Here is a 17,722-nt window from a genome sequence, read left to right as displayed (position 1 = left end):
TTATTTAATCCTTGAATATGAAGTTGTACCTATACCTAATGATAACCCAAATCCAACGGGAAAACCATATCCAATATGATATCCGAGTCCATAAGCAATAACTCCAAACACGACGTTCGTATCAGTGTGCGTCAGCTCATGATATCCAGCTGTAATGCTAATGATTAATATGGTATAATTAGAAAACGGATCTGGAACTGAATACGTTTTCTCCGGCACCAATGACAATCCATCCAAGCGGAGACCTCCAACGTACGTAGATGGTACAACAATGGACAGACGGTTTTCAAAAGAAGAATAAATGTTTGGAATTACGAAATAATAACTGTTCAGATAATTATTTATGCCTGGAATCACGGTCATAAATCCATCACCATCAATGCTGTCATACTTCTGACCAACACCATATTGTACAACGTTTATGGAAGCATTTGAAGTGATCAGTACTGGCTCGGTTCCCATTAAATATTCTTTTTTTAAAGGTTGGCTGCAAAGTGTTTGTGAAATGTTTGTAAGACAAAATGTCGTATTACCGTGATCTTTGATAGAAAATACTTTCAGTAGAAATCCTAGCTTTGGGAAAATTGGAGGAACAATGTAATATTTATCCCATGCAGATGGCGGTATCATTTGTTCCAAGAGCATATCACAGAAAAAAATACTATGGGGAACGAAAGCACATGAAGTTCCTGATATAACTGTTACAGGCTTATCTGACCATACAGTCGTATTAGAAATGTCTGTTTGACTTGACAGCTGATGAACATCTTGACAATCTAATCTTACTATAGTGATTCTGTTGTTACCGTCAGTCACATTAACTGTTGTATTATCATGTGCACCGATTATCATCATTGTAGATCGTTCAGGGGTACAATCTGCAGCTGCTGACGGGGGGCAAGGGTCATAAGAAGCAACAGTGTATCGTGTTCCTAATGAAGACAAAGGTAATGCTAAGTAAGTATCCGTCACAGTAGAAAAAGATTTCCATGTCACATATACTGCCACGGGTACATCTGTACTCAAGTATATACCACGGTTTTCTGTAAATGTTCCACCACGAATCAATGCATTACTAACCGTCAGAGTGGTATCTCCTTTTGACAAGCTTTGGTTCCGATGTATGTTCAAATATGGAATGTCGAGGTACATGTTCCCATTTTCTTTTGATGCAATATCGATTTGGAAATCTAGTGTTGAGGTACTACCAGCAGTCATCCCAATATAGAATTGCTTTCCAAAATGGCCTAAAATAAAAGAAGTTCTTTTAACTAGATCTCATTCATAAGTAAATCAAACATTTTTCCATCAAACATTTTTCTAGATAAGTTTGTGTAATTAATTTGTTAATGCTGCTGTAGACGTTTAATTCAGCTTACAAGTACCTTGTATGTAATAAATTAATTTTAATCCATTTAAATTTACAATACACACCACAAAAATATATTTTGCTGCAAAGATAGACATTTCATTGTTTTACGTACTTACTTTTTGACAATGCAGCATTAGCAGTAAACATGTATAAGAATCCCTGAAAATATATAAAATAAACTCTTCAGGTCTTGTATGTGCCAAATTCAAGTTCTTTTTTTTCTGTAGACTGGTATGATTTTTTATATGTTTTTGTAACTAATACTGAACTCTAGAGCACTCTAGAATTCTCTAGAGAAGTCCATTCTAGTGCAGTGAAGTGCATAATACATAGTGTCCTTGAGTGTACTCTAGTACTTTAGTGGATGTCCTTTTGAGTACTCTAGAGTTCTCTAGTGCACTCTAGAGCACTGTAGAATACTCAAGAAAAGTCCATTCTAGTGCACGGCAGTGCATCATAAATGATGTCCTTTGGGGGTACTCTAGTGTTCTCTAATGCACCTTAGTGTACTTAAGTGTTTCTCTAGAGCTCTCTAGAGCATTCAAGAGCACTATAGAATACTCTAATGTCCACTAGTGTTGACTATCTACCGGCAAGCCCTTCAATAAGTGTTTTATTACATGACAATAGAAATCAACTTTCACAGTTTCATTTTTAAATTTTTGACCTAATTGGCCGACAAAAACTACGATGGTGAAAACAGCGAAACCAAGATGGTGAAAAGTCAACGTCATGATAGTGAAAGTACGAAATAATATCGACATTTTACTATCGCAGTTCCTTTGTTTCGATGTTTCGTGTTTTCATCATCGTGGTTTCGACTTTGCGCCATCGTAGTTTCGTTATTTCGACTTTTCAACATCACAGTATTGTAATTTCGATGTTTGAACCCACAATACGCGGAGATGGCTCTAATGGGACACCGTAGGTATTTATGGTCTAGTGACTTGTAACTTTGTCTATTTTTCTGTCGTGGATTATGAGCCTGTTGCTGGAAGACCAGAAATGAAACCCTGGTTTGAAGTCTGGTTCCTTGAAAATCTAGACAGTAAACTGCAGATGTTTTATTGCTTAAATCGGTTGCAAATATCCTATACATTGCCTGTGATAGAATGTTTATTAGATGTTTATTTCATTTTTATGACAAATTTCAATATTAAAATAATCAGGTCAAACAAAAAGCAAAGAGATTGTTTGTTTTAATTACATAAACTACAAGCGTGTCCAAAGGACACAGATCCCTCCCCACTTCTTTCATTGTGCATGGTTTTATGTTCTTTCATTGTGCATGGTTTTATGTGGTTTTATGTTCTTTCATTGTGCATGGTTTTATGTTCTTTCATTGTGCATGGTTTTATGTTCTTTCATTGTGCATGGTTTTATGTTCTTTCATTGTGCAGTGCATGGTTTTATGTTCTTTCATTGTGCATGGTTTTATGTTCTTTCATTGTGCATGGTTTTATGTGGTTTTATGTTCTTTCATTGTGCATGGTTTTATGTTCTTTCATTGTGCATGGTTTTATGTTCTTTCATTGTGCAGTGCATGGTTTTATGTTCTTTCATTGTGCATGCTTTTATGTTCTTTCATTGTGCATGGTTTTATGACTATGGGTGAAATATTTTCTAAGATGTTTGCAACATAATTTTTTAAGAACTTTATGTGTACTTTTCAGTAAGGACCATAACTCTGGCCTAGCTGTGTGAAATCCCAAAGAGAACACTAGGTGCACAAATGTTTCACGACTCTAGGTTAAGTACACTTTGAGATAAATGGAGCACAAACTGGATGCTGGATAATATTTCTACATGGTTTCATGACTCTAAGTGAAACATTTTTAAGATACTTTTAAATACTTTATGTGTATTTTTCAGTAAGTCAAAGACCATAACTCTATGGCTGAGTGAAATCCCAAACAGAACACCAGGTAGGCAACTTCACATGAAATATATCAATCCCCTAATGTTTTATGGACCTCAATCAAATACATTTTGAGATACACGCGACACAAACTTGTATCCCATTTATGCATATTTTTGACAATCAAGGGCCATAACTCTGGTCTGCCTGACAGAAATCCAGAATAATATTCCGGATGCACAGCTTCACATGCTGAATTATATTGCTGACCCTAGGCCTAATATAAATTTGAGATATGTGCGACACAATTTTTATATCCTCTTTTGCATATTATTGACTAAGTCAAGGGACATAACTCTGATCTGGCTGAATGATATCTTTAACAAAATCCAAGGTGCACAACTTCACATGCTGAATAATATTCCTGTAATGTTTCATAATACTGGGTCTAATAATTTTGAGATACATGCGACATAAATTTAGACCCTTTTATGCATATTTTTGACTAAGTCAATGGCCATACCTCTGGTCTGGCTGTTTGAGAACTGGTGCACAACTTCCTATACAGAATAACAACCCTGTGAGATTTGATTACTCTGGGTCAAATACAATTTAAGATGTGAACGACAAAAATTCGGACGGGCGGACAAGGGCTGTCTCCCCAAATATTTTGGGAAACACAAAAAGGAAAAAAAATGATTGATGTTTTTATTTGGTTACATTATACGGTCTCCATAAATGAACAATATTAAAGTAACATAACCGTGTATTGTGTCAATTTGTTGATTTACCTTACTAAGGATATGGATGATGAAAATTACTCGCGTAGGCTATTTTGGAATTTTATGTGTCCTTATAAATGCTTTCCAAAAACATATCGAGGACTGAAACTATTGTATCCTGTTCTTTTTTATGCACTGTTACAATACGTTCGCGCTCAGTCCTCGATATGGCTTCTAAGCATTGTAAATATTGCTAATTATGGATGGTTCACCATGAACTAACAGATTGCTTTGGTATTTTTAATGGACAGTTGTAGTCAATATTAAGAAAAATATAGTGATAAATTCTAGCTTACGCTTTTATTGGATAGTAATATATTTTTATTTCCAGAGTGAGCGGTATAAGTAAATCTCATCCCGTATCAATAATATTAGAACGTGTAAAATTAAAATGATGAATACGTATATACATTAAAGAAAATTATACATGGTATTGTACGTGTTCGGAGAATTTTATATTCTTACCATGAGAAGAAAGGTGTATGTCGTTGCCATATTCCATCTACAATACATGTGTCTCTATAAATTAGTGTTTCATTTAACAAGTATGTTATGTAAACTCAGAAGCTGTTATCAGGTTGAGGCGATCCGAGTAGGAATTTTACAGTTACAGCACAGCGTTGTTAATTTCTGTGATCTGTGGTTGATGTATACATTATGCGAGTAGTACTTGATAGAATATTATGGTTGACATTTCAAATATTTCATGAACTCTTGACCGGCTTGACGGATATACATATAAAATCACGATCAAGCTTTAGGTGGCTAATTTCTGCCTTCTCGTTTTGGTAAGTTTGCCAACTGTGAATTTAATGTTTTGATGTGGGCATGTTGGCGGAATGGCAATATTTATTTCTTGTGCACACAGGACCGGCTTTTCCGGCAATTGTACCCATGACGACAAAAGATGTCAATAATTAATATAAAAACCTTATAGTCTTGATAAAATGTTTTACGTTCAAGTTTCAATATTAGTGTACATAGAAACATATTACTAGTAAATGAGTCAGGAAGGAACAATGCCGTGTAAAGTCGAAGGCAAAACTATACATTTAAAAGACTAATTTAGTTAATAATACAATTTTATGACTTCAGACATAACTGACATTACTTCTTCAATGAAGCAATTAAATTGAAACCTGTATATAAAGTTACATGTAACAGCATTCCTCAAGAACACCTAACCGAAATGAACCCGGACCCATTCAGCGAAATAGGGGGGAAAAAAGTAGATACAGTTAGCCAATCTCTCTAAAATATTCTTACAAGTGATTTTCGTGTTAAAACAATTACAATAGAAGATTAAAAAAACTTGTTATGATGACAGTTAAATTGAAAATATGTTTACTCACAACGTTGATACTAAGAAGTTTTCGATTAAGATTTTAATGAGCATATTACCCACAAATCAATAATTGTGTCGAACAGTTGTCTAAAATTCAAGAATATTGAAGTAGTGTTGAATTTTAGAGAATTTGGTTGAAAAGAAATTGTTGATTTTATTATTATTATTATTATTATTATTATACCACATTTATATAGCACTCTTTTCATGCACTTGTACACGTTCAAAAGTGCTTTACAGAATAAATTGCAAAAATACAAACAAATACGTATACAAAGATAATGCATTCCACATTAACAAAAATCATGAATGAAAACAAGTATAATTTAAAAAAAAACAAGATAAAAAAAATAAATGTATCGGTCAGTTAACAAAATATTGTACAAAAAAGTGGGTTTTGAGCAGGCTTTTGAAAGCAGCTAGCGTGTCAGCTTCCCTGATTTTGACAGGAAGAGAGTTCCAAAGCTTTGGAGCAGTGCACGAAAAGCTGCGATTGCCATACATCATGGTATTAGATTTTGGCATAACCAGTGACAGCGTGTCTTGCGATCTTAGGGTCCTGACCGGTTTATACACTTCTAGCATATCCCTAATATAGGCAGGGGACTGATTGTGTAACGCCTTAAAGGTGTGGGTCAGAACCTTGTACTGCACCCTGTATTTCACTGGCAACCAGTGAAGCTCCTTCAGAACCGGTGTTATATGATTGCGACGGGGCGTCTTAGTGATTACGCGAGCTGCAGTGTTCTGGACATGTTGCAACTTGTTAAGTGTGCTGTTTGGTATACCACTTAACAAGGCATTACAGTAGTCTAACCGTGAAGTAACCAGGCTGTTTATAAGGGTTTTTGTGGCATCACTGGTAAGATACCGTCTGATGTGACCTATTCTGCGAAGTTGTGCATATCCAGCCCGGCACACCGAGTTGACTTGTTGTTCCATATCCATACCGCTGTCAAATACTGCTCCAAGATTCCTAACACATTTCGTGGATTTTATCACAGAATCACCGACCTTCACAGAAACGTCGTCAATGTACTTGGAGTTACGCTTTGATGTCAATAGCATTACCTCAGTTTTGTCAGCATTGAGCTTCAGCATGTTGGAATTCATCCACGAGACAATTTCAGTCAGACAGCTCTCAATGCGGCGCAAAGCTTCACTTCTGGCCACAGCCTCTATCGGCTTAAAAGATAGGTATAATTGAGAGTCATCAGCGTAGAAATGATGAAGAAGTCCATGACGTCTGCATATGGCACCCACGGGTTTAGTGTACATGATATAGTTCTTTGGACCAAGCACTGATCCCTGGGGCACACTGTATTTCATCAACGTAGGCGTCGACAACTCACCATCAACGCATACAGTTTGATAGCGGTCACTAAGATATGATGACATCCATGCAAGTGCTTTGTGTGTGACTCCAAAATGATGTTCGAGCCGGTGTAACAGTGTTTGGTGATCAATCGTGTCGAAAGCCGCAGAAAGATCGAGTAGCACGAGGACTGTTACAGAATTTTGATCGAGAGATGTGAGGATGTCATTCTGTACCTTTATCAAAGCCGACTCAGTTGAATGAAACTTTCTGTAAGCAGACTGCAGTCCCTCATGTAGCTCATTTTCACTCAAGTGCCGCTCAAGACGCGCATCTACTACCTTTTCTAAGATTTTTGAAATGAAAGGGAGGTTAGATACAGGCCTGTAGTTTTTGAGAATGTTTGGTTCAAGACCTGGTTTCTTAAGCAGGGGTCTTATCCTAGCACTTTTAAACTCTTTTGGTACATAACCTAATTCCATTGATGTATTTATGATGTTTGTTATCAGCGGCAAGAGCTCATCTAGACATTTCTTCAGAAGCCATGTTGGTAAAGGGTCAAGTTCGCAGGATTTGTTTGGAGATTTTTGTATAATTTGTTCTACCTCTTCTATCGTTGTAGGAGCCAAATCAATAAGACAGTTTGCTACTTCTTGGTGTTCTGGACAATGCAAGTCTACTGAATCACGATCCGTTTGGCTATGCGAAATAATATCATTCCTAATGTTCTCAATTTTCTCGATGAAAAAGTCACTAAACTTCTGCGCAAGTTCCTTTGGTGATGTGTTAGAGGGACGGGAAGCATCTTGGCTGTCTCCTAGTAGATTTTTGGTTATCTTGGCCAAACTTTTGTGGTCAGTGCCACACGACTTCACCTTATCAGAGAAGTAGTCGGTTCGGGCCTGAATTAGGAGTTTATTCATGGTAGCACATTGGTCCCTATAAAGTTGATGGTCGATTGTTAGTTTGGATTTCTCATGGTGCGGCTCATTTCTTTGCTCATAATTTGTTTATATGTGCGTTTTAACCTGAATACCTACCTTTCTACCTACGAAAGTATCTCTCACGTCATATCAATGACACATTTTATGAAGATCATAGAAATTACACAAGGATGATTATCATAATTTTATGCATATTCTTTATTTTTCAAACGAAACATAGAAAAAATACTTCATGCATTAAGCAGCCTCAGAAGTCATTTTTTTTAGAAAAATGTAATGAAGAAAAATACATTTAAAAATTGTTGCAATTTCAAAAAGGATTTTACCTTTTCCTGCTGTTGTATTTTTTCATGAAGAATATCTTAACTAATTTCTGCAGAATTATAGAGTGGGTCAGCTAGGGTCAGCATGTATTTCAGCAGTTAGCTAATAAATTTATGGCGAAGTCTTAATATGTTAGAGGGCTCATGCTATGATTTATTTTTATCATGTCATATTTAGGTTTAGCATTTCAAAAAACGTTAAACTGGGTTACTTGAGAAGGGCCTCAAATAAATTAATAGATAAATAAATGAATAAATATAATCCAAGTACGTTGGGTTAAGAGTTTATGTCATATGGCGTACTCCGAGTGCATCCTTGTGTAATTTCTATGATCTTCATAAAATGTGTCATTGATATGACGTGAGAGATACTTTCGTAGGTAGAAAGGTAGGTATTCAGGTTAAAACGCACATATAAACAAATTATGAGCAAAGAAATGAGCCGCACCATGAGAAAACCAACATAATGCATTTGCGAGCAGCATGGATCCAGAGCCTGCGCATCCGCGCAGTCTGGTCAGGATCCACGCTGCTGGCTAACGGTTTCTCTAATTGCAATAGGCTTTGAAAACGACAACATGGATCCTGACTAGACTGCGCGGATGCGGAGGCTGGTTTGGATCCATGCTGGTCGCAAATGCGTTATATTGGTTTTCTCATGATGCGGCTCAAATATTGCACGTTTTTGAAACATGACTATTGTGAATCACTAAAACACAGCGCTAGTTCTTTCTAATTAAAACTCTAGTAGTAATATCTAACATTATCACAATCAAAATAATACAACAGGCTTCTGATTAAAAGAATAAATTAGACTCTGCCCCCCCCCCCTCCCCCCCTCTCTCTCTCTCTCTCTCTCTCTCTCTCTCTCTCTCTCTCTCTCTCTCTCTCGTGTTATGGATGCATATCGTAAACAAAAGTAGGTACTACAGTGAAATCAATTTTAATTGAAAACAAGAGATCCGTTCATACGACTGGAGCGAACAAAAACATTAGGACCGTAGTTTACCTAAGCCAAAATATTTTGTTTTTCATAATTTATGACATGAATTTAATTAAAAATTAAAAATGAAAAAACGTGCGAATTGATTTTTATCTTACTCGCAGGAATCACGTTATGTAAGGAAAACGCATGTTTTTTCGTGTCATAACATCTGCAGAATCCCGAGGGAGCTTTGGTGTAGTTTTCGGTTCTTGATTATGTAATTTATATGGAAAGATGATATTTTTTTCTTTTTGGAGATTCTTATAACTTCGCATTTATCAGGATTGAATTCCATAGACCAATTACGTTCCCATTCTTCTCATTTTGTCAAATCATCTTGAAGTTTGTAAGAGTCTACTATCGAGTCAATGGCGATGTATATGGTGGTGTCATCAGCAAATAAGCGAATTCTACCTTTAACAGAGTCGGAAAGGTCATTGATAAAACAGAGGAAGAGACAAGGACCCAACACTGAACCTTGGAAACCCCCTGATAGAACTGGTAAAGAGTAGGCCTATGAGCCTTCAACTAATACAGATTGAGAACGATTACTAAGGAAACATTGAATCCAGGATAGAGATGTTTAAAAAAGTTTCACGAGTTTATAGAGAAGGAGATGATGATCGATCTTGTCGAAAGCTTTCGATAAATCCATTACAATGAGATCTGTTTGTTTCCAGATTGGAGATTGTCAAAAATTTCTTGTGTAAACGATAATAGTTGAGTCTCACAGCTATGTTTGGAACGGAAGCCATATTGGAAAGGGTACATGAGAAGATTGTTGACTATTTTGGTACTCTCAGGGTTGATTTTTTGTGTTTTATATATCAAGTGATTCATAAAACGGACTTCAGCCAGAGTAGCCAGAGTTTCTAGGATTATAACATGTTGCGAAATGACCCTTTTTGTACTCTCAAGGGTGATTTTTTATGTTTTATGTATCAAGTGATACATCAAACGGACTTCAAAGAATTGTCTTACTTTTCAGATAGCAGAATGCAACATGGGATGTAACTGTCTGTCTGATGACATGTTGATTATCAAGGTGATCGCAATCAATCTTTTGAATGGCATTTTGCGTTTTGATTGGCATGTCACAGGTACCTACCTTTTTCCAAGGGTTTAGATCAAATACCGCTATTAAGCCGCTTTAAGCGTATGTGTTTACATGTCAACATTTCGTCAACTTTCACAATTAAAAAATGCAATTTTCAGGAATTGGTTGCTGTCAACAAGTACGAAAAATATATTCTTCAATTTCTTTTATATTATGTCTTCACGTGTAATTTATTTGGTACAAATTCAAGGCAAACACTGAAGTTAAATAAATACAAAACCAGAAGCCTTCAAATGAATATTCTTTATTTTTACAAGCAAAGTTATATGGAATTCACTGCAATTGTTTATGATATCAATATTAACAAGAGGACCCATATTGTCCTGAATATGGTCATGGATCACTCACATGCACCTGCATCTTGTGGGTCATAGTAAAAATTCACAATTTGGAACTGTTAACTCTAAACTCTGGGCATTGTGGAATATGTTTTAACTTATATTGTATAAGATTAGAAGTATATTGATGATCCACAGAGATAGACTAATATTGCCCTCGGGGTGCTGATTCTATCAAGTTTGAAAGAACTCCATTATAAATTTTGCTAATTTTACACGCAAAATATTTAAGCTCTTAGCCTTGTGGCTCTGAAAAAAGATTTTTGCAATGTAAGTATATCATGTTTTTAAAACTATGTAGGAGCCATTTTGACTCATGGGGTATTGATTTGAACAACTTTGAAAAAGTACCACTTGCCAATGCTACATGTAAAATGTCTTAACTCTTGACATTGCAATTCTTTTGAGAAGATTTTTCCTGTACGCCTATGAAAGCACATTAGCACAAGCGGGGGCAATTATGACACCAGGGGACATGATTTGCACAATTTCAAGAGAGCTTCACTAGGCAATGCTATATACAAAATATCTATACTCTGGGCCTAAGGGAAAATACGAATATTTTTTATAGTTTTTAACATATTACTCTATGTGAAACTAATAAGCCCCAAGGCAGATCCAATATGATCCCGGAGGTCATGATTTGAACAATTTCGAAAGAGATATACTTGCCAATGCTTCATGCAAAATAACTAAGCTCTGGGTCTTGTGATACTTGAGAAGATTTTACCTTATAAAATGGAATACTGAGTTCAGTCAAAGAGCCCGACTCAATATGTTAGACAAGACACATATCCTACCATTGACATCATCAGAGATGCCCGTTACACACAATGTCGTCCCAAAGCATCTAATAGTGACTGTAATTAATGTGACGGCGGATCCGCAACGGGTATTTAATCCAACATGAGTCAATGTTCACAATAACAAATATATAGTCATAAAATCATTTCGAAAAAAAAATGAACTCTATGTGAAACTGATAAGCCCCAGGGCATGGCTATTTTCCGAATGTTGTCAAAATATCTTAGCTCTGGGTCTTGAGACACTTGAGAAGAAGATATTTAGATGTTTACTATATAACTCAGGGGTCATGATTTGGGCAGTTTATAGAGAGTTTCACAAGGTCATGCTACATAAAATATCTAAGCCCTGGGCCTTGTGATTTTTGAGAAGGAGAGATTTAAAGGTCTTGCTTATATTAGTCTATGTAAATTGATAAGCCCGACAAACGCACGCACGGACGACAGACAAAAGTTGATCACAAAAGCTCACCTTGTCAAACTGTGATATCTGAGCTAAAAACCTTTCAAGTATAGTGTATGAGGATCATTCAATATATAACGGGAACTATCAAAATATCATTTAATTTGACTTAGTCTTACCGTACACGTGTTTTTGGGCCAAGACAGCTCTTTAAAAACCACGTAACACGCGAATTTGCGGGAAAAAAAATGAATTTAGTGGTTTTACACCCATAAGCGAGGAAATGTGTCGTTTGAATTTTTGAATTTGGCGCCAAAAAATATTTTTTATTCAACAGAAGGAATATGAGACAATACACTGGGGATAAAATATGCCATGAATAAAATCCAGATTGGGTCTATGTTTCGCAAAAAAAAAAAAGAGAAAAAAATAAAAAGTTTTTTTTGCACCATGACAACCAGGTCGCACTGCACTCAATCACAGTCCAGTGTGGTATGGCATACAGTCGTATAAGTACTGAAAATCCAGGATGGATGGGTGTCGCTTTGTCGTATCTACCCTTCTTGGGGGGCAGAATTTAGCGGCGGGGTGCAGTAAAAACCCTTTGGAAACCTTATGGTAGTGCGAAGGATATTACATCTTTTCTGCTAGATGGGGAAACATAAATAAGAAGCCAGAACCTGTATAAACTGTCAGATGATAGTAGAACTTGTATTGAAAAATGCCTTTATACATGATACAGGCATATGAATAGTATGTGTGTATAATATAGCCTTGAATATCCCAACTTGCAATATTTTTACGACTTTTTATTTTTACATTTATAGTCTTGAGAACAATGTATTTGAAAATTAATTGTATAAGCATATAGAAAACTGTACAACCCAATTTGGGGTACGTTGAAAATAAAGTCATTTGAAGGAATTTCAAGATTCTGTTTGGCTTATTGGTAGATTACATATGTTTCTAAGTAGTCAACTTAATATTTTGTCAAAATATTTTCAAAAGTAGTATTCTATACATAGAGCGTGACGTCACACATTCCGTCAGTGCAACAGTATGAAAGCGCTACTGTAGTGTACACAATGCAAAAGTAGTGGATCGAACACGTCCAAAATCCTGGACGCCTACCAGTTCAAAATAAATAAGATGTGGTCTGTAATATCAAATAATAATGCTGATATATACTGCCACAGACCTTGTAGGCTACTTTGTATGATTATAATTTATATAAAAATAAAACATACCTAATCATTATTTACAATGTACATAAACAAACAGCTGTTAATTTTTTTGAAAGTATCATTTTCCGATACGTGTTACTCTTAACTTTGTCCGAAAATGATGCTGTCTAACAGTTGCTTTGTTCTTGTTGTTGTTTTTTGTTTGTTTTTTGCTTGTTTTAAAGATTTAGATTTTCTATCTACCAGAAAGATATAGACCTGTCCGCTTTAATCTATGTGACTTTCAACCTTCATATACCACACACACGACACACAACAGGTCTAACTTTTTATTTACATAATAATTTTATACAACAGTTAGTGCAACCTAATTATGTATAATATGATTATTATGAAAAAGGGTCATACAGTAAAAAAATGGCTCTAGTTTACATGTTTGACTGTATTTTCTCTTGCTGTTCTGGTCAGCCAGAGTAACCAGAACCCGTGCGCATTTCAGCTATTCCTGGTTACTCTGGCCAGCCAGAGTAGCCAGACTATGTGAAAATTATGAAACTGTCTGTTCTGGTCAGCCAGAGTAACCAGAGATCTGACTACTCTGGCTACTCTAGCAACATGTTTTTCTGTATTTTCTCTGACTAGCTATTACCAATGGGCATCTCGGAAATTCTGGTCAGTATTCTGGTCAGCCAGAGTAGCCAGAACATATAAAAATCCTAGAAACTCTGGCTGCTGTCTGAAAAATAAGACAATTCTTTGAAGTCCGTTTTATGGATCACTTGACACATAAAACAAAAAAATTCAACCCTAAGAATACCAAAAGAGTCATTTCGCAACAGGTTTTACTATATTTTCTCTGGTTATTCTGGCTAGCCAGGGTAGCTAGAACCAATGGGCATCTAGGAAATTCTGGCTGTTCTGGCTAGCCAGAGCAAATGATATCCTGGTTACTCTGGCTGACCTGAGTAGCCAGAACATGTTAAACTCATAGAAACTCTGGGTACTCTGGCCAGCCAGAGTAACTCTGGCTACTCTGGCTGAACTTTGGCTACTCTGACTGATCTCTGGCTACTCCGGCCAGCCAGAGTAACCAGAACAAATGAAATCCTGGTTTTTCTGGCTACTCTGGCTGACCAGAGTAGTCTGAACATGTTAAAATCCTAGAAACTGGCTATTCAGGCTGAGTAGTCTGAACATGTTAAAATCCTAGAAACTGGCTATTCAGGCTGAACTCTGGCCAGCCAGAGTAACCAGAGTTCTGGCTACTCTGGCTGATCTCTAGCTACTCTGGCTGAACTCTGGCTACTTTGGCTGCTCTGACTTAGTTCATACACATCATTTAATATATAATTTGTTTCAGGTAATATGGGTATAGTGATGTTGTTTACCCTTACGGTTTGTGTACTGTTATTGAAACACGTAAGATTTTATTCAATAGATGAAGATCAAAGGTATCACGTAGTTGGCGTAAAATTGAACAGCATGCGTGGGGCAACTTACCCCAACGGGGATAACTTGATCTCTAAAATGTCTTTTTTTTTTCAATTTAGCTTTCGCATTTACGACTTACCTTTTTTAAATCTGTGAAAAGATCCTTTTGAAGCATAGAACGCATCCATTTAGCAGACTTGATACGATGACCACTTTCTGCACACAATGCACTGAATCCATTCACCTGGGATCATGGAATACAATCAATTTTACAATATAATTCCGCTTAAGTTTAGTTTTAGTTTAATCATATTTTATTGTAATTGACACAAAATACATTATGGTAAATGTACATCAAGACAATAATATACAGATAATATGTAGAGATATATATACAACAGCAAACTATCATTACATCAAGACATATATAATACTATTGTACATTAAGATACATTCGGTAACTTAATATATAAATTTACTTATATAGCAGAAGAGTTAAGATAATAAACTAATTATAATTAGTAGAAAAGCGGGAAAATAAACAATCGAAAAAAAAACAACAACAAAAAGAAAACAAACACAGTCAAGCGTAAAATGAATCAGTGCACCCTCATCGCACCTGCTGCCGAATCCCCACACCCAGCCCAACCCAGAGTTTTCAAGTGAGATATATAGTCAAACGATCAGGAGGCAGTGCTAGAGAAACGATGTGTATTTTTTATATAAGTTTGTACTTCTAGAAACAAAGATTTGTTTTCCTCATCAGTTAGTGAATCAATTCCGTGAAGTAATTTGTGAGTACTAAGAGGATGGAATCTTCGAGTATTAATAAATAACAATCGACGAGCATTGGCATAATGGCTACATTTAAAAAAGAAATGTTCCGCATCTTCAATACCATGTCCACAAGAGCAATCGGGATAGTCTCGTAAATGGTTATAAAATAGATCATTGTTTAAGTTGCTGCATCGGTTTCTGATACGTGTTTGAATTACATTATAGAATCGTTCTCCTATAAGATAAAAAGACGGAAAAATTGGGGATTTAAATTTACCCTTCAATTTGTTTTTAAAAGACGTAAGCGTGTTAGCATTGCGTGTCGGAAGGTCAAGGTTATTCCATAGTTTTACTGAATCGGGTATAACTGACTTTGAGTAAATTTCGAGACGTCTAGGCAATGTAACAAAGTTAGTGTTATTTCTAAGTTCGTAGTTGTTAGAATTATGAACTGTTGGTGGGAAAATGTCTACAAGATAATCCAGAAGTAGTCTGTTGTTTCCTTTATACGCTAATATTAATTTCTGCATAATTCTACGATCTGCAAGAGAAACCCAGCCAATTTCAGTTAGTAAATTTTGAATGGAAACGGAACGAGTCAAACCAGTAACAATGCGAGCTGCTTCATATTGAAGTTTTTCTATAGTGTCCTTTTCATATTGGGTACAGCTGTCCCATACAACTGACGCATACTCGAGCAAAGGTCTTAGATATAAATGTTGTTAAGAGTAGATCTTTTAACTTTAAATTTAACATTCTCATCGAGCCGAGTACTTTTGAGGCTGAGGAAGTGATATTGTTTATATGGGTGTGCCAAGAGCCATCATGACTTATTGTAAGACCTAGATGTTTGTGATCGTCAACGAGGTTTAGAGGGGTATCATCAAAGGTTAACGAAGGTTGAGCTATATGTCTAAAGGAGAAAAACATGACTTCAGTTTTAGAAGGATTGAATTTTACTAGCCACTGTTTCGCCCAACTGGAAATTTTTTCTAGATCTGAATTTAAAACAGTTTCTATATAAACGGAGTCTGATGAAGATATAGCAAGCCAGCTATCGTCAGCGAATAGTCTAGCGGTACTTATAACAGAATCAGCAATATCATTTACGTATACATTAAATAAAAGAGGGCCCAAGACCGATCCTTGAGGTACGCCTGCAGTTAATGACCTACTATTTGAAAACGATTGTCCTACAAATACTTTCTGAGATCTATTTTCCAGGTAAGCTGTTATCCAGTTGACCAAGTTTCCTGAAATACCATACTGCTTCAGTTTAAATATAAGGCCTTTATGCCAAACTCGGTCGAAAGCTTTCGATATATCACAGAAAAACTTTTTTCTCATCTAGAGATGTACAGATCTGGTTATAAATGTCTACAAGTTGGTCCACGGTGGAGTGTCCAGGAAGAAATCCTGACTGATTTTTATATATAAGGTTATTGGAGTTAAGATGATTGTACAAATATTTAAAAATCACTCGTTCCATTACTTTACCTACGCAACTGATCAGTGAAATTGGTCTATAGTTAGACGGTAAGATTTTCTCCTTTTATAAAGCGCATTACATTAGCAATTTTCCATGAAGCTGGGTACTATTTAAATGAGGCATTACATTGCTAGCAAATTTATGTTCATTGGAAGCTGTGCAACTAGATTTCAAAAGTCAATGCATCTTGTCAGAAATAGTAAGTGGGAAAGAGTTGCATTAGACTTTGCAGCAAACTCAGGTAGAACAGAATTGGAATCGTCGAGGGTTGATACTGACACGAAGTAATCGTTCAAAAATGTAGCTTTATCTTCGTCAGAAATAGCAGTGTCATGATTTTCGTTTTCAAGGGGAGGAATTTCTTCTTCGGCTTTAGAATTTTCCTTCACTAGCATTTTAACTGTTTTCCAATATTGTTTAGGATTCGTAGAACTTAAATCATTCATGGAAAACTCAAGAGTATTATAAAATTGTTCGCGTAGGTGTTTTTTCTAATTATTAATACGATTTCTTATTTTCTTGTAACATTGCCAACCTGATGGTTTCCGCAATGGATAGCAATGCGCTTTAAACGATCACGTTTCCGAGATGTAGTACGAATAAGTGAGTTGTACTAAGGTCTGTCATTGGGGCGGATTTGTACAACTTTAGTAGGAATGCATGTTTTAGCTAGATCTAAAAATGTTTTTTCGAAAAAAGATGTGGCTACGTCTAGAGAGTCTGAGTTAAGAGCTGACCAATCAGTGGCGTTTATCGAGTTGTTTGATTTGTCAAAATCGGCTTGGTGGTAGTTCCACACTCGGCGGGTGTAGCATGTCCTGGCCTGGAAACTGCTTTTAACATAAACATATGTACCAAAGTGATCGCTAATATTTGACGGTGTTTCAAAAACACCAGAATCCAGCGGTATTGCAGTATTTGTTAACGCAATAATATCAATTAAAGTGCTTGTACTGTGTGTTATTCGAGTTGGTTTATTAATTACATTTGTCATATTATTAAGAATAAGTATGTCTCTGAATTTACGATTTGTTACATTTAACTGATCTTCATTTATATCTCCAACTAAAATAATATTATCTGATATTTCTAAAGCCTGGTCAACAAGAACATCGCATCTTTGCCAGAAGTCGATAGCGGAATTTGGTGGCCTATAGATTGTTGCAATAATAAAGTTTTTATTATGATCTTTTATTTTAATACAAAGAGATTCTGGTAAAATAGTTTCAAGATCATTTAATCGTTTTGGCTGTAAT

At 35.9% G+C, this 17,722-nt stretch overlaps 1 protein-coding gene across 1 annotated transcript; it reads right to left on the bottom strand.

Annotated features, from left to right (window-relative positions):
* LOC123560731 (IgGFc-binding protein-like) lies at positions 1-4,589 on the bottom strand. The gene is made up of 3 exons (XM_053516914.1): positions 4,478-4,589; positions 1,489-1,531; positions 1-1,247 (listed from the first exon to the last, which is right to left on the bottom strand). The coding sequence occupies exons 1-3, from the start codon at positions 4,523-4,525 to the stop codon at positions 1-3; spliced, it is 1,338 nt and encodes a 445-aa protein (XP_053372889.1). The 5' UTR covers positions 4,526-4,589.
* Positions 4,590-17,722: the final 13,133 nt, after the last annotated feature.

Source organism: Mercenaria mercenaria, chromosome 10 (assembly GCF_021730395.1).
Source record: "Mercenaria mercenaria strain notata chromosome 10, MADL_Memer_1, whole genome shotgun sequence".
In the NCBI taxonomy this organism is placed as follows: Eukaryota; Metazoa; Mollusca; class Bivalvia; order Venerida; family Veneridae; genus Mercenaria; species Mercenaria mercenaria.
This window is presented reverse-complemented; position numbering and strand designations above follow the sequence as displayed.